The sequence below is a fragment of the Polyodon spathula genome, chromosome 12 (genome assembly GCF_017654505.1).
Source record: "Polyodon spathula isolate WHYD16114869_AA chromosome 12, ASM1765450v1, whole genome shotgun sequence".
Lineage (NCBI taxonomy): Eukaryota > Metazoa > Chordata > Actinopteri > Acipenseriformes > Polyodontidae > Polyodon > Polyodon spathula.
The window spans coordinates 3,847,638-3,872,045 of NC_054545.1; the positions used below are offsets into that span (position 1 = coordinate 3,847,638).

At 38.7% G+C, this 24,408-nt stretch overlaps 1 protein-coding gene across 1 annotated transcript in view; it reads right to left on the reverse strand.

Annotated features, from left to right (window-relative positions):
- LOC121324303 (nesprin-2-like) overlaps positions 1–24,408 on the reverse strand; it is a 41,397-nt gene that overhangs the window by 5,348 nt on the left and 11,641 nt on the right. The window contains 17 exon segments of the mRNA XM_041266011.1: positions 305–587; positions 832–1,026; positions 1,145–1,282; positions 1,480–1,662; positions 2,104–2,254; positions 2,436–2,623; positions 3,028–3,190; positions 9,248–9,414; positions 10,084–10,245; positions 11,805–11,960; positions 14,423–14,548; positions 20,053–20,350; positions 20,675–20,829; positions 20,980–21,162; positions 22,774–22,978; positions 23,768–23,932; positions 24,175–24,305. Of these exon segments, the coding sequence (XP_041121945.1) occupies positions 305–587; positions 832–1,026; positions 1,145–1,282; positions 1,480–1,662; positions 2,104–2,254; positions 2,436–2,623; positions 3,028–3,190; positions 9,248–9,414; positions 10,084–10,245; positions 11,805–11,960; positions 14,423–14,548; positions 20,053–20,350; positions 20,675–20,829; positions 20,980–21,162; positions 22,774–22,978; positions 23,768–23,932; positions 24,175–24,305 (3,049 nt within the window).

The following is a 24,408-nucleotide window of genomic DNA, read 5'->3' on the forward strand; positions in this document are numbered from 1 at the left end:
GAAAATAATTTTTAAATGGGTTTCCACCAGATAACATTTTATTAAATAACTGTACATTCGTAACACTGTGTATTGCAAACGCTTCTGCTGTCAGTGGAAATAACACTGCATATCAGAGGATGTTCAAACAAACCAATACATTTTCACTGATGGGATGACAATTATCTGTTCCACGGGCCTCTAAACAGACAACAGTTACAAGGGCCCCCTAGGGAGTGGTTCCCTACTGTGCAGCAATGCGGGGAAGAAACCAGGAAATCCTAGCCATCAGCACAGTGGTTAGAAGTAGGAAAGCAGCAGGTACCTGACAGTGCGCTGTAGTAAACTGGCTCTTCCTCATCTTCGTGGGATGAAGAGCCCCCCACGTCGACGGTGTGGTCCCACTCCAGCTGGATGGAGTCCACGCTGACGGGGGTCTCGCGGCCGGACTGCTCCTGTCCAGGCGTTGGGGGCATCAGCTGACAAGTGGACTGGCAAGAGGGAAAGGCCTCGGGCCTCACCTTCTCCTGCCAGCCGATACCCTGCAGCTCTACCGAGTCTTCAAGGTCTGTGTCCCTGTCAGAGGACTCCTTTTCATCTTCCGAGACCTGAAGAGAAAGATAGAGCAAGAGAGAGAGAGAAACGGCACAAATCAATATCAATAGGGCCAACCAGAAGTGTGGAGCTTTTTGAGCCATTACTATGAAGTTAATAAGGCATACCTGAGCGTGTTACCTATACACTGTGGCTAATCAATCTTGTAGTAAAACCTGGAATGGGTGAATGCGCTATGCAATAGGAGTCTTATTTCTAGCCCTATACTAACACAAACATGTTAGAAATATGACTCACCGGGCCCTTGTTGATGAGTCTGTGGTGGAAGCGAGCAACTCTCCCGAACACTTCCTGGCAGTAGGTGTGAAGTTCCTCAAGCTCATCCTCAATCAGCACAGCATCCAGAGGCTGGCTCTTCTGGATCAGGTTCTCCCCGAACACAATCAGCTGGTCAATCTTATTGGTGTTCAGGGTGATCTCCTGCTGAAATCCCTGTTTAGAATCAAAAAGAAGAATCAGAAATTGTTGTAGATACATGTAAGAAGAGTTTTGGACCAGCGTTTCAACAGACAGACAACCCCCACCCCCTCCTGAGCCTGCCTGCACTCACGTCAAGCTGCCTCATCTTGTCCTCGATGTCGCTCTCTGAGAAGTGCTCAACGTTGGTCAGCTGCAGGTCCATCTCAGTCAGCCACACAAGGATGCCGTCCCGTGTTCCTTCAAACTCCTCCCGCTGAGAGGTGAAGTACTGCAGAGAGATACAGAATGAGGACCTGCTCCTTAAATTATACCAAACATCACATTTTATTTTGAAATTTGTGTTCTGAAGAGTGTGGAAAAGCTTGCCTGTGAATCAGCTACTGGGAACCTCGACGAAGTATCTGTTTTATAATAACAATTATGTTTTAATTGTTAGCACTTGCGAGTGACAACTATAGTACCTACCTTCAGTCTTCTCAGAATGGCAGTGACCCTTTTCTGGAGATTGCCCCATCTTTGGTTTCCCTCGTGGACCATGAGCTTTAGCTGGCTGGCCACGTCGGTGCGGTTCTCTCTAGCCAGACATCGGTACTGCTTGTTCACCAGCTCCAGCTGGGTGAGCCTCTCGTGAACCTGTCTCTGAAATGCCTGTATTCAAACAAGAATAAAGAGCACTCCATTCAATCTGTGTCTGAGGCAGTCCAATATAAGCTGCTGTACTCCTCCCCCATATATTATTACCTCAGCAGGTTCAAAGAGAGGCCTCACTTGATTTTATCAGCTCTGTGACTTTTGTTTTTTATCTGTCCACTATACACAGTTACAAACTTAGCACTGGAGTAAACATTTATTGATTGCATTTCCAAAACAAACACATCATAACTTATTGCACATCTTGGCTCCAGGTAACAGAAACTGCAGGCTTTTTACACAGCTGATGCTAGCCTCAGACACACTGGCTTCTGGGAGGTTTCCCTGAGAGACTAACACGTTTATGTGTAGGCAGATATCAGATCTTAATTCACACCAACTACAGTGAATTAGTATTATAAAAAATAATAATAATAATGAAACCCTGGTGCTAAGTACCTCAAATTTCTTCAGTTCTTCTTTTGCACTGGTGTATAAAACCTCTGCAGAGTTGGGGCAGGCAGCACATCTCTCAGCTGTTTTCAGCCAGTCTTCAAAACGAGAATAATCATCCAGAAACTTGGACCAAAGCCGGCAGGTTTCCTCAATCCTTAAACAGGATTAGGGAATAAGTGGATGCACTTCAAAGGAATATCAATTGGCAAGACAGCAGTATAAAAGACAGCTACCTACACTTATTTATGTTGTTTCAGACATACAGATTGATAGATAGATAGATATTTTTTAAATTAATGTAATCCATGTAGAACAAATGAATATTCTCAACGTACTTCATTCTTCTCTCCATTGACATGGCACAGATATTCCTCCATCGCCTGTCCAGGCTCATGGTTGTCTGTTGGATGGAGTCACATTCTGTTTCAGTGGCACAGGCATCCGAGTCATGCAAGAGGACATCACACAGGTTAATCACAGACGCCACGCCGTCTGTGTGCTGCTCGATATCACGCTGCAGATCCTGAAAACAAGTTCAACGTAGAGATCAAAAACTATGAATAGAAAAGTTAAAGAAAAGTTTCATTGTAAAAACTAGCCTTAGCATTGCAATGCTTTTATATTAATATGAATGTCCTGTCATAGAAACACACTTAATAAAATTAAAGGATATTTCTGGTATACTACCCAAAACTGTAAAAGAAAATGAAGACACTATTAAGTTTTTCTATAGCTTACCATCATTGTAGTCAGAGATAGTGAGATTAGTCTGAAACTAACCACAGTATTTCCAAGAACAGCAGATGAACAAACCTGCTATCCTGCACTTTTTGTTAATCCACTGGTGGGTGTGAAATTATTTTTATTTTTGAACATGCACATGCTCAGGTTGTGTGAGCTGGATGAGTTTGAGCCTGCTGTACCCACCTGCTGCTCGGAAAGTTTCTTCTGGATTTCGTCGTTATCACAGATGTTGTAAACCACAGGCTTGGAGAGCTCAGCCTCAATGCGAGACAGCCATGTCCGGAGGTTACTCATGTTCTTATCCAGCTGCTGGACTGTCACCAAGGTGTCCTTCAGTTTCTTCACCCTAACGAAAAAGAGGAGGGCAGGCCAATATTAAACTACTCAGAGCTACGGAATTTTCTATAAAATTAAATGACTATTGCAAATCTTCTCCAAACAAACAAACAAAAAAAACCACCCAATTTCAACTGCAAAAGCCTTAAGAAGTTGTACAATGTGTCCCCCAATCTCCCTGCCTTAGTCAGCCCAAGCAGGAAGAACTGGTATGCAGACACACACACAGACACACACAGCTTGAGACTGACACAAATAAACAGACTGTCGCTAAAAGATTATTTTTATCTGCTCCGAAAAGCTACTGATCCTCACCCTTTTACCCAGACAGAAGCTATAATTCAGGCAAAACAACAGAACTTAATAAAGGCTACAGATATAGATACCTTCAATTATTTTCAATAATAACTTTGTCACAAGCCTCTATGGTAAACCAACGCCATTCTTACTGGGAGGTATTGTTTATATAAGGCCGGACACAACAGTAGTACATAAAACAAATAGGAGTTTGTAATTTCCAATGTCCAGCACATTAATGTAAAGCCATTACTGCTACAAAATGCAAATGTCAATGGAAACCTCAAGTTAACCACATTTTTACACACAGATGATGCTTAATATTTTCTTCCAGGCTTCCATTAAAGTAATAGTAGGCTGTAAAGATTGAAATTGAAATTAAAGGACCTTATCTTAGTCATTTACTCTAAAAGAATGGACAAAGTACCTTTCTTTAAACTCTGGGCATTTTGAGAATATATACCAAACATAATAACATTCATTTTGTTACATTTCCCCACATGTTTGCAGCGGTGCCTAACAATATAAATGTGCACGGATGTGTGGAGGACAACTAAACAAAAACAAAAGACCATGTAGGTGGAACAAGTGCATTCCTGACAAAACACAAGAGTCAGGGGTGGAGGGGTGCTACCATTTCCTCAGTCAGTCCATTACAGTCCATTACAGATTGATCTCCCTGCAGTCATAGTAAATCTACATACTTCCAATCTCCTCCTTAAAGACTTATTCTGCTTCATGCATCTCATGAGGGGTGAAAAAAAGAGAAAATAATAAATTCATGTATCACGTGAAACAACCTGGGGCTCCAGTCTAGTCCTACACAAATCCCCATCGCTTGTCAAAGGCAGTCGCTTGTGCATGCTGACAAAGCCATGCCCATCCCCCTCTATCTCTCCACCACCACTATCTATCCTCACTCTCCATCTCTCTCTCACACACACACACTGGCTGCTTAATGTACAGTACAATACTACAAAGAGCAAAAGACATGGGATTATTGCAAATACTACTTACTGCTTGCAAAGCCAGGTTACCCCATGTCACACGGAAGAGAATCCTTTTCTCCTGCTTGTGTTAGCAGCACTCTCTGTGGCTAGACCCCACCCCCTTCATAAGGCCTTATTCATTCACCAGCATGTCTAACGAAGAGCAGACCCATTCACATTTCTGCTACATTACAATAATGACAAGGATTCTTTACACACTGACAAAAATATCCGCCAGCAGTGCTTGAACTGAACCGCTAATTGAGCTGCAGGGGGCCTGCCTGGTGGAAACACCGAATTTGAATTAAAAAAACTTCCAAAACACTGATCCTGTACACATCACACTTTCTGAACTCTTTAACTTTCTTAAAAATAGCTTATATGAAATAAGCTTACACTGTGTATGACAGTTGTATACACTCACATTTATCGCTACAAACTTGTAAATCATGAAATACTTTTTATTTACAAAACAGATCTGCTAAAAGAAAGGGTGAATATTGATGCTTACTTACAAGACAAGTGTAATATCTCACAGGAATATACCAATTAAATGCTTGTTGAAAGTAACTGACATTTTCTATTTTCAGATCCATCCCAAATATATATTTTCATGTGGAAAATGCTCACCATTAAATCACAACTCCCTATTTGCTCAGTACAGTATGGCAACTCTCCTGATAGGGGTTGCTAAGCAATAGGTGACACACCAAAGGGCAGACATTTGCTGGCTTTGGGGTCTTGATTATAATAAAACAACTGGAGAAAAAGAGAGAAAGATATGTTTTAAAAAAGAGCAATGTACTGTTCAGCAATGTAGCCTTCCTAGGATATAAACACCCAATTACAGTTGCCATGACCTATATTCACAGATGTGTATGTGCATTAATGTCTTGCAACACATATCCACACCAAGTTTCATATTTAGATACAGCCTTCATCAGCTGAACCAAACAGAGGCCAGGGGCATTTCACAAAGCACTTCTGTGTAGCTGTCTACTAAATCCAATTCACTTCCATACAAAAAAAATATGTAAATAAAGAACATTCCACGTGTATCTTATAGACTTGCCTAGTGGATTTCCCTTTATCGTTCAATCTTAAAATATATATTTTTTGAAACCGGTAAAAATAAGATAGCTTGCTAGCTAGCAGCCTGTTAAGTGCTTTGTGAAACTGGCTGCAGAAGTTCACACAATGCAAAACTAAAACCCCATTGAAATCAAAGCACCAGCCCCACTAGAGGAAGCAATTCTATCTAACTTTGTTGCACATCCCTGCAACTGCATTGCTCTGACCATTGTAAATTGCAGAATACAGGTGCCATTATTGTACAGAACCTAAAGTTCAGACTGTGGATATCTTGTTCTACAGTAAAAGGACTTGCCAAGGACTCTAGTATGCAAGGACACACACACACACACACACACACACAATCAATAACAGCTCAAATCTAATTTTCAGGAGAGAAGTAACAACTAAGCCAATTAAAAGCTGTCCCTCTCCACCAGGGATTAGCAGACATGGCGAGTCCTGTTCTGTCCTTCAGTGACAGAAATACAGCTTTAGTGCATTGCGTACAGCTGCACAGCATGAAGCTTGAGTTTTAAAAAGGGTCAAGTTTACGATAAAATATGCCCATGAAAACAAATTCTGCTGTCAACAGTAAACCTTGTTTTATGTTTTGGCTCTGAACTGCCTACTTCCATCAACTTGTAAGGTTATTTTATTGGAAACATTGGGACTCTTTTGAATTTGAATTAACGTTTGTGTTTACCACTTTACTTTTTGGAATTCTTCCAGTATTCCTTCTGCGTTCAGTTACTTTATTTTGTAAGAAATACACCACCTGGTGGATTAACATTACATTGCTCATATTTACAAAGGCAATTGAAAGTTGAAAATAACAAAAGGGGACAATTCCATTTCAAATGGAATTTTCTACAGTTTAATGATAAGTTTTAATGAAAATACATCTATGTTGTATGCATGTTGGTGCATTAAACTAGTTTAAGTGACACATAAAAACATAACATAAAAATACAAATGATACTGCATTGATAGATTTAAAAATATATGTTTCCCCCAAGTGCAAGCTTGTCTTATTTGCTTCAGTAGAGGTTTGATTTAAACTGTAGCCAACCAGCCAATCCTTTTCAAAAGATCTGGGACAATGAATAGCTAAACATCTGCTTGGAACAGCACTTGTTTTGATAATTAGGGCACACTGAGGCAATGCATTCTGTCTTGCAATGATAACAGCAGCTGCAGACCCCAGAACCCAACTGCAGACTGTTTTGTGTCACCAAAACAAAAGGGGTCCAAGACAGTGTTACAGAAGGCACAACAGCATCTGAACTGCACGGCATATCTTTTACAACCTTGAAATGCAATGCCAACAAGCACACAAATAAACAATTAAATGTGGGTGTTTAAGTCATTTAACAATTTACAGACATGTGTAGTATATAATTTCTTTTTTGAAGAGGTATAGTTTGATTTCTTCCTTGCTCTGGGGAAATCAACATTTTATAATTCCAGAGCAAGTTTCTAATGTTGGCAGTGCATTAATAAATATGTATTACTGTAGGAGTAGAATTCTGGAAATAACCAAATTAAGATTTCATCTCTTTGTTGGAATCTATTTTCATACCCGTTGCCTGTCAACTAAGGTTACATTTGTTGGCTGAAAGTCTATTAACTAGTTTGCCAGATCTTATATCAGCAATGAACTGATTAACACTGTGCTGCAAACAGCTTAGACAGTTCACTTGAGGGTTACAGTTAAATTTAATAGGCTACATCTGTTAAAAGATCTGCGTTTGGACCATCGTGGGTGCAGCGCTAACAAGTTCAGAAGGAATAAGCATTAAAACAGTATAGAGACAGAAAAGTAAACATCTGATGTACAAACTCAGCATGACACCTAGTTCATTTTGCGGATATCCTGTTACAGACGGTGTGTGTTTCCCAGAAGGTAAAGACCTTCGTAAATCAATAGCCTGGCAACCCCGTCGAACTCCCTCAAGAGTTTTTTTTTTCTTTGAAGGCTAAGCTGCATACTCAACATATCCCTTTAAATAAGCAACATAAATAATAAAGGAGCCAACAGGAAACTTAAAAAGCCAGACCTACATATTTTTTACATTCTCTTTCCAACATCAAGAAAAAGGAAAGTGTCATTTAAAAAACTAAAGCATATAAAATGAGATGTGACCATATTAAGTGAATATGCTGTAGGATTTGCCTAGGAGTTTAATGAATGCATACTAATGAAACACTGATACACTAAGTCACTTGTACAGATCTCATCAAATCACAAACATTCATGACGGATGTAATTGAGAAAATGCCAAGGCCAGATATGTTATGACTCCCAGTGGACTGTTGCTGAGATCATCAGAGATATAGAGTTCCAGTTAATGAAACGTCAGTTGCAGCTATCTGCATGGGAGGCTGTACTCATTGTTTTCCAATGGGAATTCCACAGACAGGTTTAATCCCTGGCACAGTGACAGGGACGCAGCAGCAGGACAAGGTCAGCCAGTACAATGCAGCTGTGAGAAACCCTTGCATTAGCTAGGCTAATGCTGAATATATCGTTTACAAACATCTTTTATCATGTTAGGACTCCAAATCAGCAGTGGTTAAATTAAAAACAGCACTTCAAATCACTCCAACAAACAGCTATAAATCACATGTCTAAAAAGATAAGCCATAAACAGGTTAATTATAAATCACAATTGGAATCATTATTCTATTATGATTACAGTAATGCAGATACAAAATAGCCTATGAGTGTACCTATTGGTGCGTTGTCAAGACTATTCATAAAAACCATTCAATTAAATTAACATGACTAAAGGGGTAACAGATGTCAAGAACTGCACTGAATGTAGGTCTAGCATTGAGAACTCACTAAGCCACTCCCCCAGCCTCCCCCTGTTTGACCTCATTACACCTCAGTGGTACATGTGCTACAGTTAATGTGTAGAATTAGTAAATCTATAGATTAACCAGTAAGTGTGTAGATTTACCAGCTCAGTGGTCAATCTATAAAATAGCTAAGGAGATTAGGTCTGGCTTTTTAAATGTGCGGGTTTTTTTTCTGTAATGCTGCAAAAGGTCCATCTACAGAAATGTATAAATCATTCTGCACCCCGTGTTTACTGGAAGGAATTTGAATATGTGTTTGTGTGATTTTTTCTTCAGTGATACATTTAAACATGATCTTACAGGGACTCTTTAAAGCTCAGGGACCAGTATGAGTCCCAGCCCTGATTTAAATCAGGCTGTGGTTAACCACTGCCATCATACAGCACGACAGGGAAGAAAGGTTCATACCCTATCTGAACAGAACACATTCCTTTGGATGGATTAATGTCACGAAACAGCAACTGTCAACTCATGTTTGAAGTAAAAAGGCAGCTTAGTGACTTGTTCTTTTAGAATTGAAGTGGAAGTTCACATGAATAAGATTTGGAATTGGGTGTTTTTTTACATCAACAAGTATAGATATCATAGTTATTTCATCGGTATACAATAGGAAATAATATTTTTCTTCCCAAGCATTACCGATGAAATCACTAAACCAACAGTACCTCTCTTGTGGAAGAATGAATATTCATTAACCCCTTAAGGTGCACAAGAAACTGAGTGGTTGTTCAAACCATGCTTCATGCACCTTATTACAAAAATAAGAAAGTTAGCATCATTTTTATTTGTGGGACACAGATGTCCCTTGTACCTTAAAAGGTTAAAGCAAGGTGGCTTTTCCTTACCTTGCCTCGATGTGGTCAAACAGATGCTGCCAGCGGCCGTTGATATCCTTCAACTTGTCATTTATTTCTGTCTCCTTAGTTTTATTGCTGGCATTGATCAGCTGCTCACCCAGTAGCTTCAAATGAGTTTTGTTTTCACTGAAAAGATTGATTTCTTCCATGCAGTCCTTAAATAATTGAGAGACACTGATTCTGTAAGGGTTACTCTTGGCTTAATAACCACCCCCACCCCCCCATGCCTCACACACCCTGACTGGAATTGTCAAGACACTGCTTCCCATAATGCACTCCTGTCAAAAAGGACAAGACTAAGAGCTATCATTCATGGCCTGCTCCTAGTCCAAAGTTGCCAGTGGGCTGTCCTGTCCACCAGCAACAGCTCAAGCCAAACATTCCCTGGGCATGATTTAACCTTGCAACTCTACTGCGAGCATGATAGTACAGCACATCACTGTGTGAAATACCCCCACTACTATGTTATATTTATTTTACAGAGACTTTGGTCAGCTATAGTAGTTTAAACATTATCTACAATAATTAAGAGTCATTTTACAGCTAAAGGCAATGAAACAGGAATCTGCAGAACGTGTGTGTGGGTTTGGGCAATAACCAATATGTCTGTGAAAATGATTTATAAGCGCATGTCAACCAGGGGGACGTAAATGTGTTCCTCCATCTACATACTGTGCACACACACACACACAAACACATACAAACACACACACACACACACACACATATGCACGCACATGCTTTGCAGGCATTTTCTTAGAACTTAAATTTGAACCCCATCCACACCCCCACCACTAGCCCTTCAATCATTTTCTTTAATTTACCTTCTTCAACTTCTCTATCATTCCTTCAATGCTGAGCTCGGCAGCATTGTGTGATACTTTGTTTTCCATCTGTGTCAGCCATTCACAAAGCTCTTTGTTCTTTTCATTGAAGATGATCCATGCGTTAAGCCTGTCAGCTATCTCCTGCTTCCTCAGAGACACCTGTGGGTTTAAGCACATAACAAAGAACTAGCACCAGGCAAATGCAATGACATCATGACCACAAGCGAGTGGGTGAATCTGAAGTATTAAACAGTTGCTTGTTACAATTGCCCTTCAATACCAGCAGTCTACAGAGCAGCCACAGAGCTGGTGTGTCATTATATTGTATGTGGTCAGTCTATTGTCTCTCTCAACAATTGGCAGACAGTCTAAAACCATAATACAATTAAGCAGAACTGTGACCATTGTTGGGAATCAAGTGCTTTAACTCCAGCCCAATCAGTTAGAACAATCAGTTCAGTTACTCGCCCCTTAAGATTTTTGCTTCAAATCTGTGATACTTTGCTACACCCATGTTAAAATAAAACATCCCACTAATTGACTAATCATTAACCAGCGAATTAAAGATGATCTCTTATTCTCTGAGGGACCAAGATGGCTATTCAGGATGCCCAGGGGATCCAATGAGGGAGTAATGTACCTTGCTGTTATCTGAATAACTGTATCTTAACTGTGGTATAGCTAGAGTAGAATACCCACCCCCCATATTTATTCAATTACTTTCTTAAGCTCTATTCCGGTTACGATAGTCCGGTTACAGATATTTACTATGTGTGAATACTGCACTTGAAATGGGCTTATTAATTCAATTAAACCCTTGGTCGTTATATCCTGTCCTATGTGAATTTTAAATACAGATCTGAAACAGTTACACTGAACCAGACATCCTTATGTTTGCATATACTCCAGCTTCCAACAACCACCTTTGAATTAGAGATGTGTTGCTATGGAAAGTTTAAGTGACCCATTGTTATGCAAGGGAAGAAGCAAACTGCATAAACACCACCAAGATTAGATAAAAAAAAACCCTGCCATTATACTGTGCTCTCTGTGGAAACCAAGGTAGAACCAATAAAATAATTTCAAGCAATACCATGTGCTTTCTATTGTTTTTCAGGATAAAATAAATAAATAAATCTGTAAAAAATACACTCTAACCATTTAGTATATTGTGAAAGATAAACAATACAGATGTCTAGTGATGCACAGATAAAAAGACTGTTTCAATAATTAATCATTAATTACACCAATGTTTTGCAATCATCACATTTATATCAAGCAGAAGTGTTAAATATTTTAACTAAGTTTTTTACCTTCCCTGATAACTGTACAATGTCAAACAGAAAACAACTGCTCAATTAACAAAATATCAAACTGATAATTAAAAAAGTGCACTGATTTATTAATTAAGCAAATATCTAAATCTAATATTTTTTCTTCAACTAAAATAAAGATTTTGAAAGTTACCACTGAAGTAGTTTGGGTTATCTTATTTAACATTTTTAACCACTACAGTGCTTCCTCCAGTTTTATGCACTGCTTTAACTGTTTTCTCTCACTGGCTGGCTGAAAACTGCACTGATTTTTTCCCAAGTGAGAAAAGTTCCAGGTAATGTCCCTGGGCCTACAAACAGAAACAAAGTATGCAGGACTGCTTGTGTGTGCTGCTTGTATCCCCCTTTGTCTCTTTGTACATGCAACAGTCACCTCACACTTACTTTTAAACAGAGTTCATCCCATTGGCTGTGTAAATGTTGGATCTGTTCTTGCAGAATCACCACATCATCTGTGATAATATACTGGGACAGGTCTGTCTTCATAGTGGTCAGCTCTGCAAGGCTTCGAGTCCAGTCTTCTAATGATTCCTCTGCCTCCTGCATAACACAACAACAACAACAACACAATTCCTCCAGCGTTAACTTCTGCCTCTTTCAAACCAGCTGGATTGTGGCATGCCTGTGTAAGGGGGGGAAGGGTGCTGGGAAAGGGGGAGGGGATTAGTACCATAATGAGCTTGGGGGATGACAGATAGAGCTGACATCCTATTAGCTACTTGTAGCTGCTTTGTGTCTAACTTGTAACTTGTAACTGCGTCAATGTACCCTCACCTTAATACAGTAACTGAAACCAGAATGATATTTGTTAATATGTTTAAATAAACACAATGCAAAATGGTTAAAACACTAAACAAAATAACAAGCTTCATCCTAGGCAATGTAGTAGTGCACATTTTTCACATTGAATTTGGTCAGATCTTTTTGTGGATTGTAGTACTATATAGAGGGAGTCTGAGAGAAAAAAAATGACACCAAAGTTTGGAGCTTCTTTCATTTGTTTGGTGTGCGAGGTAATCAAACATGCAATCTTCAGGTGTGAAAAAGTTATTGCCCCCCTAGTTAACCCAATCCAATTAAAGGGATAATTAGGGTCAGCTGTTTGAATACTTTGGTTAACAATGAGACCAGATTTGGGCCAGCCCTGCCCAATATAAATCAGACTAACTTTGGCCCTTACCATCAGAGTGAAGTTGTCAGCACACAGGTTCTAGAGGCAAATCATGCCATGATTAAAAGGAATTCCTGAAGACCTCCAGAAAAAAGTTGTTGATGCCTATCAGTATGGAAAGGGTTACAAAGCCATTTCTAAGGTTCTGGGGCTCCATCAAACCACAGTCAGAGCCATATTGTCCAAATGGAGAAAGTTTGGCATAGTAGTGAATCTTCCCAGGAGTGGCTGTCCTGCCAAAATCTGTCCATGAGCAAGGCGGAAAATCATCCATGAAGTCGCAAAGAACCCTAGAACAACATCCAGGAACCTGCAGGCCTCTCTCACCTCGACTAAGGTCAGTGTTCATGACTCCACCATCAGAAAGACATTGGGCAAAAATGGGATTCATGGCAGAGTAGCAAGGCGGAAACCACTGATCACTAAGAAGAACATTAATGCTTGTCTCAAGTTTGCCAAAAAGCACCTGGATGATACTCAAGAATAATGGAACAATGTTCTATGGACAGATGAGTCAAAAGTGGAAATTGTTGGCCAACATGAGCCCCATTATGTCTGGCGAAAACCAAACACTGCATTCCACAGCAAGAACCTCATACCAACAGTCAAGCATGGTGGTGGTAGTGTCATGATTTGGGGATGCCTTGCTGCATCAGGACCTAGAATGATTTGCCATCATTGAAGGAACCATGAATTCTGCTCTGTATCAGAGAATTCTACAGAAGAATGTCAGGCCATCCATCCGTGAGCTGAAACGCAGCTGGGTCATGCAGAAAGACAATGATCCGAAACACACAAGCAAGTCTACATCAGAATGGTGGAAGAACAAGAAATTTAAAGTTTTGGAATGGCCTAGTCAAAGTCCAGACCTAAACCTCATTGAGATGTTGTGGCAGGACCTGAAACAAGTTTATGCTCGAAAACCCACAAATGTCATTGAGCTGAAGCAGTAGTGCATGAAGAAGTGGGCCAAAATTCCTCCACGGTGCTGTGAGAGACTGATCAATGACTTCAGGAAGCGTTTGGTTGCAGTTATTGCTGCTAAAGGTGGCGATTACTTTTTCACACGGGGGCTTTGGGTGTTGGATAACTTTTTATTTAATAAATAAATAAAATAAGTATCAAAATTTTGTGTTATTTGTTCACGCAGGGCCCCTTTTATCTAATATTAGATTTTGGTTGAAGATCTGATAACATTCAGTGTCAGAAATATGCAAAAATGGAGAAAATCAGACAAGGGGCAAATACTTTTTCACGGCACTGTGTAAAAATATATATATATATATATATATATATATATATATATATATATATATATATATATATATATATATATATATAGATAGATCTAGTTGACTGACTGGAAGATGAAGACAAGATCCAAACCAGTTGTTATACTCTCCTTTTTCCTTAGTGTAATCGTGTAGTCACCACTAGTTTATTAAGCCCAGACATCACACATCCAACATCAACCACGGTCGTGCACTACACAGCTGTTGGAGCTGTGTGTGCTCTAATTGAATTTGTGAAGTTGTGCCTGGCTTCTTTGCTATTCCGGTAGATTTCATAGTTCCCGTTAGATTTCATAGAATAGTGCAAACAAGCCTGGCTCTATTGCACTGTGGTTAAAACACCAGCTTGAGATGTGCAGGTTCGCGCCCCGCCTCCACCCTGCTACATACAGCTGTCAATCCCGACTCCTAATCTGAAGTAATATCTGCAAAGATACATTTAAAAAGCCTCTATATAGCAAGTGGTATGAATGTTAGGTCTAACAGTCTAAACTGTGAAAGCAGCCTCTAATGGAAAAAAATGAGTGTAGCAGATGTACCTTAGTTAGTTTTTCTGTTACTTGTAACTCTTCATGCACTTGTGAAAGTGGTTCAGACACTTTAATCTTGATGTCTTGAAGTCTGCATCCAAATTCATTTATTTTCTTTTCACAATTCTCCCAGCTCTGTGTGTATATAAAAGCACAAAGTCCAAAATAAGTCAATCTGGATATTGTAGGTGCAACCAGCTGACAACTTGTCAAGACTGGTGACCCTTGAAATTCCCCCGCAGTATATTTGCACCTCAGTATATTTGCACAGCAGTATATTTGCACAGCAGTTTATTTGCACCGCAGTATATTTGCACAGCAGTATATTTGCACCTCAGTATATTTGCACAGCAGTATATTTGCACAGCAGTTTATTTGCACCGCAGTATATTTGCACCGCAGTATATTTGCACAGCAGTTCTTTACTTTACCATGCTTTCCCCATGCAAATAAATAGTCATTTATGGTTAACCAAGATTTACACAAAGATTTCTTTGAGCTTTCTGTGATTTACTATGCACTACCTGTCTGTGCTGTATCATGCTTTCACAATACTTTTGCCACCCTTTGTTGCGTTTTTACAATGATGAACCTCAGTCAAAGTGTTTTCCGTTACTGCTCTAATTGCTTTGTTATTTTTATACAAATGTACTTGGTTTTTATTCATTGAGAAGACTGTAAATTAAATCTAAATTAAAAACTTAAATTAACTTATTTCTGTTTGCCCTCAATGATTAAAACTTGATTTAAACTAATACAATTCAATATCAAGAAGGTTTATTCTGAAAACACGCAAACTAACCCCATGGCCCAGATAAATACAAACTAATCTTCTCCTAACAAACACTTTGGCAGCCTGCAGGCATTCCGTGTTACTCAGTTGACTGTAACTTAATCTCTGTGACAACTGTCTTGTTGTATCTGCCACCAGTCACCTTTGTGAAGTCAGTGTAAATCAATCTATCAGCTGCAGCACATGACAGCACTTTAACTTACTCAAGCTTGTGCTGCAAAATCGGTTCCTCTACATTCAAGAGGGTGCAACAGATATTAAGCATTGAGCTTTTAGACCCTATCTGAAATAACTGAATTGATATAGTGTTGACATAGCAGACTAACAGTATTGGTTGTATTGGTTTCTCCAGGGTTCAGATACAATGTTGCATGCTGTATATTATAGCAGCTTCCAGAACAGTGAGCTCAGTGCGATGTTCTGTGCAAACATTTTAATTTCTCTAAAATTTTGTTGAAAAAGTGTATGTTGCAGGCATTTACAAAAAAAAAACTAAACTATCTGTAAATACAAAAAGTCCAAGCGTTTGTGAAATCCCTGAGAAACTGACTTAAATTGAAGCAACATGTGAGAAAAAATAAATAGCCAAACCAGTAAATTAGGGTCATAAAGTTGCAGGTTACAAGAATATCCCATTGATGCACTGTAGTAGCTCTGGAATGCCAAGCAAGCGGTTGACAGCTCCTCTTATTGAATCCACTATATTCTTAAAGAATCTCTAGTCTGAAAATGACAGCAGCCACTGCAAACTAGCTGTGAGTGGCAGTGAGCCTGTACTGTAGACAGAACACAAGCATCAACCTATCTGAAGGATTAAAAGAAAAGACTTAATGGAAACGGTTCCACTAAATTCTTACAAACTAAAATAATGTGGTCATTAGACAGTATCTACTATCCTTAACACCCGCAAATCTAGTCTAGTCTACAATGACGTTTTTACAAGGGCAAAGTTGCTCCAGACGCTATGGTACCTTATGCTGTGACACTCCTTAAGTGTTTGCGGTCCTATGTCAGACCAGATCCGACATTAAAATTTTCCCTTTCTAGTCCAATGTCGGACCTTGACTGACATCATCAAAAAGACGTCAAGCACAGGTCTCTAGTCGTTTATTCTCCGGAAAAAGCAGAGAAAACCTTTCAATGGCTGAGTAAGACTGATAGGAGCTGAAAAAAAAGGGGGTGGATCTGAGCAATACACATAGCCCCTGCACCACAGAGATAACACGGACACAAACAAAGAAGATCGCTGCTTCTGCATCCAGCACTCAAAGAATATCACAGACATTTGCAGAGCTTTCTGAGACGTTATAGTAATAAAATATTGACTAGGATCGCATTATTGAGGAGTTTGGAGTGATCAGGAGTGATAAAACGAGTGATCAGGAGAGGATTTATCAGTATGCACAACTATGAAGAGGTATGTGAAAAATACAGCGAACAAGGAGTTGGGCTTGGCTGGAGATGCAGTACTGAGTGTGCTTTTGATATGCAGTGCCTTTTAAACCTGTTTTACTGTGAAAAAAATACTTTTAAACAGTGCGTGTGAAAATAAATTGGACCTGATGCGCCTGACAGGCGCTGAATAAATGGACCGCTAATACCTTCAACACCTTACAGTATTAGTACCCTGCACAGCATCTTAATATAACCAGCCTTAACAATACACTAGAGAGTCAATTATCCATCCCTGATCAACCATAATCAACCGAACGCGCCTGTAATCCTGTGATGAATTACAAGTGGTGTACTCCCGGGACTGAGGTAAGGTAAATTCAGCTCCCAAATCCCGATTTTTCTTCTATTTCATCAGTAATGGCTGGAGATCATGTCTATGTTATTGAACAGCTAAGAATGTTTATTTTATTCATTTCAATTGCACGCTGTTACAATGCCTTAACAGCAAGTATCAAAAGTATAGAAACATGTTGCTGAATTTTTGAAGTGTAATGATTCCTACAGTTCTGTGATGTGTCAAAGTTGTACTGAATCAAAGTTTGGTACATGGTATGTTTAATTACAGTATTTCATTACCTTAACTGCAGGTGTTAACGTTTTACTGAATTGCATTCATTTTCAACTTTGTAACTGTGCATGCTTAATGTGATAGAACAGGTTACTAGCTATGTATCATCATAAGTAGGTACTTGTCTACTAAGTACTTGTGGATTTTAACTTTATTCTATACATAATTACAGTATAGGTACAGTAATTGTTATCAATACCTGTTCAATTGTCCATACAAAAGCGATTATGCAAACTAGTATCGGTCCCAGTTAGTTCGGATAATTGACTCTCTGCTGTATGTCATTTTTTTGGGATCACAATAGATTTAAAAAAAAAAGTCCTTGCATGAGTCAAACTGCACTAACAAAATGGCAGGCTTTCGCCTCCTGACCCCCTCAGTAAAGAAGCGCCTGTTCATGTTAATGTTACTATTACCTGCGATGCATTTATATACAAAAATACTTTAAAAATACATTTTAAAATATTTATAAATTAGTCCTTCTAGGGCAGTGGTACTCAACTCTGGCTCTTGAGAGTAAGTCCAGTCCAGGTTTTCACTCCAATCAGGTTCTAATGTTGTTAATTGAAGCTGTTAAGAGGCAATTAATTAATTTAGGACCTGGTTGGAATAAAGACCAGGACTGGAATAGATCTCGAGGGCCAGAGTTGAGTACTACTGTTCTAGGGGGTGATGTTCTGACCCCAGATTCCTGTGTGGAAATACCAATGTGAGTATTACACAATCTCATATTTATAATACTCTATGGAGTTAATGCAAAGCTGTCTGATATATAGATTACAGCGAGATTAGGCAAGCTTTTCCATTTTTGCACAATGCAGATTCTTGCACCAAATTCGCTTTTTGATTTGATACCAAGTTATTTGGGTCACAGCATTGCCTGACTGGTCTTGTGAATTGTATCCCGTGGTACTTATGCTACCATTTGCAGCATTCAAAGAAAGCATTACCAGTTAAGTGCTGGTAGAGAACCCTGTATGTTGTATGGAAAGACATGATTGTGAAACAAGTTCACTTTAGTGTTTTCTTCTGTTTTTTTTAAAATTAAAACCGAACACAAAACAGTGAGTGACGTTATATTGATTTCATTAAATCATAATTACGAGGAAACTATTATTTGCAAAACAGATGATAGCATTTTTGCAATGAGTCATTAAGATTTTAAATCTGGGAAAAGCTATTTAACTGAACTCGCTTGTTCATTTTAAATTAAAAATAAGGAGCTGCCTTTTATTTTATTTTATTTACATTATCAATGAAACAGAATCATAGTCTCATTCCAGTTAAGGGAGAAAACAAGTGATCTTGTTTCAAAACCAAGAGTTTAATTAAGAAACAGAGTCTGCTCAATATAATTTTAAAAACAGACATCACGTGACCAAAAATACAAACCGAAAATGAAGAGCCCTAAGTGTGCACCACTGCTTGTCAATGACAATTCTTGGTTTACTCCAGAATCTTCTTTCCCACCACCAAGTACATATCCAAGCACTCATTTAGCCAGCCAAATATCTGTGCTTTTGTCCTGCTGAAGAATGCCTAAGACGCTGGCTCTTGACCTTGCAGTGTGAGCCTGGATTGATCTCTGCTAAGGTTACAACCTTTGACTTAGAAATGTGACCTTGAAAAGTGCCTCTGATCCACCAGGCTGTTCCAATAGGATGCACTTGAATTATTTTCAAAAGTAACCTATGCTAATTAAAAATGATAGCAACCTTGATTAGACCATTCAGCTGCACACTATTATTGGTACAGGCAGAAAACAATATGCAAACAACAGGCACTTACATCCAGCTCTACATCATTTAGTGCTGCTGACAATTCATTCCAGAGCAATTATGTTACTGACGTGCCCAGAAAAGAGCTATTTTCATTCTTTTAATATACTGGCAGCACAGGAAAGTAAACAAGTTGTACCAGTTTTAAAGGGTATGATACAGTTGATGCTGATTAAATATCAGTACACGATAAAAGGTAATTAACAACTAGCTTACATCAATAGGGCCATAATGGAAAATAAAATCAAATTAGACAACCGTTTCGGGAAAAGCCTTCATCAGTGTACAAGCTTGGGATAAAAAAATGTTTATTTGAATCAGTTTGTGGCAGGGCAGAAGCACTGCTGCTGTAAATGGTATGTGTGTGTGGGAATGTAAGGTTGGCAGGGGTCAGATTAAATCTACCCCCAAACGGGGAATAGCCGCACCTGTGATTGCTGGCAGTGATAGGATTTAACCCCATCCCTGCCAACCTTACATCACAATATTGCAATATTTGATGACCAATTGACACTTCAGATAGGAACAACTGAAACAACACAATGTATTATTATTTATTTGCTAATGTGATAGTAATGCAGATGTTAATATATTGTAATGCTGTGGCACAGTCAGAAGCTGCAGCTGCAGCAGGAGCAAGGGGGTGTGGCCCTAGGACTGTGTGTTAGTTTTCACTGATTGTGTTATGTCTGTATCTGATTGGTGTGTTTTCTATGCTTATTTAGATAAATGTAGTTACTGTTTATAATTTTATGTGTGACTGTCTCTGACCAGGTCCACCTAAGCTGTATTTAGGGGAGTGGTGGCTTGGTTGTGGTTGTAGTGTGTCATCGATTCCTGATCTGTGTGCATTCCCAATAAAATCTTATTCAGATTTCAATGAGTGATATTGGTTTTAATGTGAATCCCTCCTCATTGGTTTTCATTTTGTTATTATGCACCCCAATTCTCAGAGATAGCTTTGAAAATTGTATTTGTGCTGGGTGTGCTATCAATCAATCAAGCAAATCATTTTTCATCAATAAAACACAAATTATCTATAAAACACAAAATAAAATTTAAAAAAAAAACATAAAACATAACCACACTCCAAAGGCTTCAGAAAATCAAATAGGCTTTCAGCCATGAATTCTGAATTCTTTGCCAGGGAATCGTCATTTAGAGGAAAAAATGACGGAAACATCCACGTGATCACCTCACGAATTCTCTGCTGTTCCTTAAGGCCTGCATAGCAACCAGCAATGTCCACTGCCAAGCTCTCTTCCATCTTCTCCAAGAACTTCATCCAGTTCTCACATTTCTGGACAAAGTTCTGCTTGTGTAAGATGACTCCCTGTAGTTCACTACAAAACAACACAGATACATACAGTACAGGGAAACAAGAAATGCACTGTGTTAATAGTGTTGTATTGCTCCACTAAAATTCATCATTTATGACTCAACAAGCGAGAGGCAGGGCAGTCTCTATGATCTGAACTAAAATACTATTTTCTATAGAAGATTTCTAATGATGTTCTCACGATGTGTGATTATCAGCAGAATCAATGATACACAAGCAAAGCAAATTTAAAAAACAAAAAACAAACAAACACTAGATGCCTGTTTAAACAAGATGCTTGTATATCATGCAATCAATAAGAGGTGCTTCAAGACTAATAATCTGTTACCTGCATCTCTGCAGAGCCCAGGATGAGGCCTGAGCCCACTGTCTGTTCAGGGTTTGCGCTCTCTTGATGTTCATTTCATTCAGAGGGATCTTGTAGCTGAGGTCATTCAAGTATTCCAGGTCAGGGGTCATGGCATTCAGTTGTAGCATCCGCGTCTGCAAAGGAAAATTGAATGCATTACACACACACACACAATTTATTTATATATATAAAAATTGGTGGCTGTTTACATACATCAGGGCGCCTCTTTTACCCAAAACGGTTGGGCAGCTCTGATTTAAAAGATTATCCTTATAACATTTTACCTGATGCTCAGACAGCTTAATTGCAAGAAGCTTCCCCAATTGCACCAGTCTGTTGGACAGGTCTGTTACTTCAGATTCAATCAATATAGCTGCTGGGGGATCCACCTGTTGGGTTAGTTCTTTCAAAGTCTCTGAAACCTGGACTGTGCTGCTTTGCATGTTTTCAGTCTCGTTCACGAGTTTCTAAATGAAAGAAGGAAATAAAAGTTACACGATACAGATTTTTCTTGCATTTTATACGCGTCAAGAACCCGTTTAATGTACTACAAGCATGCAGAGCGTTATTTGTTTAGTTGTTCTTTCCTTTATCAATCGTTTAATGTTTAAGTTGCGCTGTGCTTTCCAGTTGTGCTGCATGCATTTTCATAGGACTGTTACAGAATTTCAAAGGAATATTCCAGAGGTCTCCATCTAGCCATTAGAGAACCACTGTTAACTGATCATGTTAAAGGAAATCTCCATTTTCTCTGCCAGTTTGACATTGTTTGATTTTGGTTCGTGTCACAGAGCCGCCACTATTACCCAGTCCTGGGCTACACAAGTGAGCTGATGCTCGATCATTATTTAAGATTGAGGTTATTTGGGTTTTCATTATATTTTACCTGCAGAGTAACCAGGGGAAATATTGTGAATAGGGATCATACACTAGTTACAACCGATGTCTCAGAATGGCTCTCAAAGACAGTACAATGTCTGAGTTAAAAAAAAAAAACTAAAAGCTGCTATCATTTGCAGGAAAGCAATATGTAATTTGATTAATCTTGCAAAAAAACAAAAAAACAAAAACAAAACAGCAATAGTCCTTCAGAGGCTAATCTTGACAGATTCTAACATCTTCCATATCCACAAGCCAGATAATAGCTAATTATTTATTCGTACCTGTATGAATTTCACTTTGTGGAATTATAGATCTTCCCCGGTACGTATGTCCACATCGTATAAAAGTTGTATTAATAATATGATAACGTCTAATGATTGGCTGTATTCTGTAGTGTGATATTCATGAAGGGGCCATGCATAGTGTAGCAATTATATCAAAATATTAATTATCTATTGCAATTTACTACCAGACATAAGACAGCACACTATCTAAATGGAAAATATTACTCATATATGCTACTTTAAATCAAATCCTTCTGTTTAAAAAACCGCTTGCAGATTTTAAAATAAAGTTAAAAAAAAGCCAAAAAAACAAAAAACTTTGGTGCACATTTATGAGAAAAAAGTTATAACATATTAAGGTATTGACAGAGCAGAATTTTTACAGAGTATCACATAGAGTCGCTCTGCTCTGATGGAACCTGAGATGGGTAAACGGGACACTAGCATGTACCTAATTTTGTATTTTAACACTGAAAGGTCTATTCTGCTGAACCCCTGGTATACTGAATACAGTTCCCTTGTAAAACCATTCCACTCATTTTTAACCAGATGCTGTGTGGTTTTCAAATTCTTGCATTTTTGATTCGACTGACACCTGTATTGATACCAGTCCAATAGCAGACTTAAATACCAGTGTAACAGGGTGGAGGCTGGGAGCGAACCGGCAACTCTGCGGACCACAAGCGACTGTCTCAGCCACAAGGCAAAAGAGCCGGGCTCGCCTGCATTTGTGATTTTAGAGCTTCACAAACTCATCTCACTGACAGCAGCAGTGCATCACACAGCACTGCCTTTTACACCAGGTATGATTTTCTATATCAAGTCTATTCTGATTTTCAGTTTTCAGAAATTGCTGAGGTGAAGCTTTTTAATTTCCTTTTTCCTTTTTGTTAAACCTCCAGGTGCACTTACGTTAATAGTGTCTATTTTTCTCTGCTTGAAATCCACTGTGTTTTCTTCTGAAGGGACGGCGCTTGAAAGCTTACTGCACTTCTCTTTGTGTGTCTTGAGCAGCAACGTGCTGTCAGCGAAGCGATCCCTGTACTTCTGCCAAAGCTCATATAAACTCTGAGCCTTTCGGAGCTCATCTGAGGATTCTTGAATTGCTGCAGTCCACCTGGAAAAACGAGCAAGCATACTTTATTAACGTATCACCAATACTGTAAACTGTTTGCAGCTGATCCATTTTGATGTATTATCAATATAAAACTAGTACAGTTCTGAATAATTTGACAGGGGCCACACAAGAAAGCCCTGAAAGCTGGCTCCCATGGATATTTAGACACTTTTCCACCATGCAGGGTCTAGACCGATAAAGCACGTCTTTAAATTAGATTTGTTAAAATTAGTTTATCCTAGACTGTGTACATTTTAAAGAAAATTATTTTTGTATTCTCTATGCCCTGCTCTCTATTTTATCATGTTGTTCAAACCTATGATGGAAAAAGTTAAAAATGTATGTTTTTACTTTTTATATAAAATTACTGTCATCAAAAAAAAAGGTGCTGAAGTAATCTTTCACTGAAAATAACAGGCCTTCACACTTTTTTAGGGTTACAATCGCACTGTTTTAAACTTGACTGAGATATGCTGCAATTTTGAGGTGTCAAGAGAGGAATACAAATTCAGTCCTCATATTCTCTATTTAAAACTTTATTTGAGTTTTATTCTAAAACTTCAACAGAACTATTTACAGTTCTATAATTGACCACCGGAGTTTTAAACTCTGATTCTGATGACTGAGCGAGAGTATCCAGAATATGTATTTGTGTTAAGTGACCTTAATGGACTTCTGATTAACAATATACATTTCAGGCTGCATTTAAAGTCTGTATAACTTTAAAATGTAATTAAAATGTGTGAATATTTAATTTAGTAAGTATCCGAAGCAAAGGTTTGTCTTTACCTTGTACATGCATCTTCTAAGTTTTCAGTGATCAGCTGAACTGCTGTGGGGCTGCACATGGTTTTAAAGGTGGTGAAAGCACTGCTGAGTGCATTCCATTGCTCTTCATTCTTCTCAGCATCTTCCTGCAGAGACTGAAAGGGAGAGAATGGAGATGTCATACCACTCCCAAAACCAATAGCTGTAAAGTGCACCAACCCAAACTATTCTATCAACTCATTCAGGAGTTAGAAGTTAGAAGAAGAAGAAGAAGAAGAAGAAGAAAAGAAGAAGAAGAAGAAGAAGAAGAAGAAGAAGATTAATACAAAGTGCTTTCATTGCTTTTATTACTTTCTAAGTCTTTAAAATGCAGAATTAAGTTTTGGGGTTTTTTTTACCTTCAACTTTTCCACCTGACTTTTCAGAGCTTGGAAAGACAGCACAGGGGAATGACTGCTCTCCTGGCCTTGACTATATTCAAGTCCATCTCTTGGAATGTTTCATCAAATGCTTTCCATTGCTGCACAATCGACTGGAGCGATGCTTTTGTCTGAATAACCTACAGATTAAAATAACATATCAAGGAACATTTGCACAAAATAATGATGCAGTTCTGTTTAATTCTTTAAAAAAGACCCATAATATTATTTGTCAACGTTGTG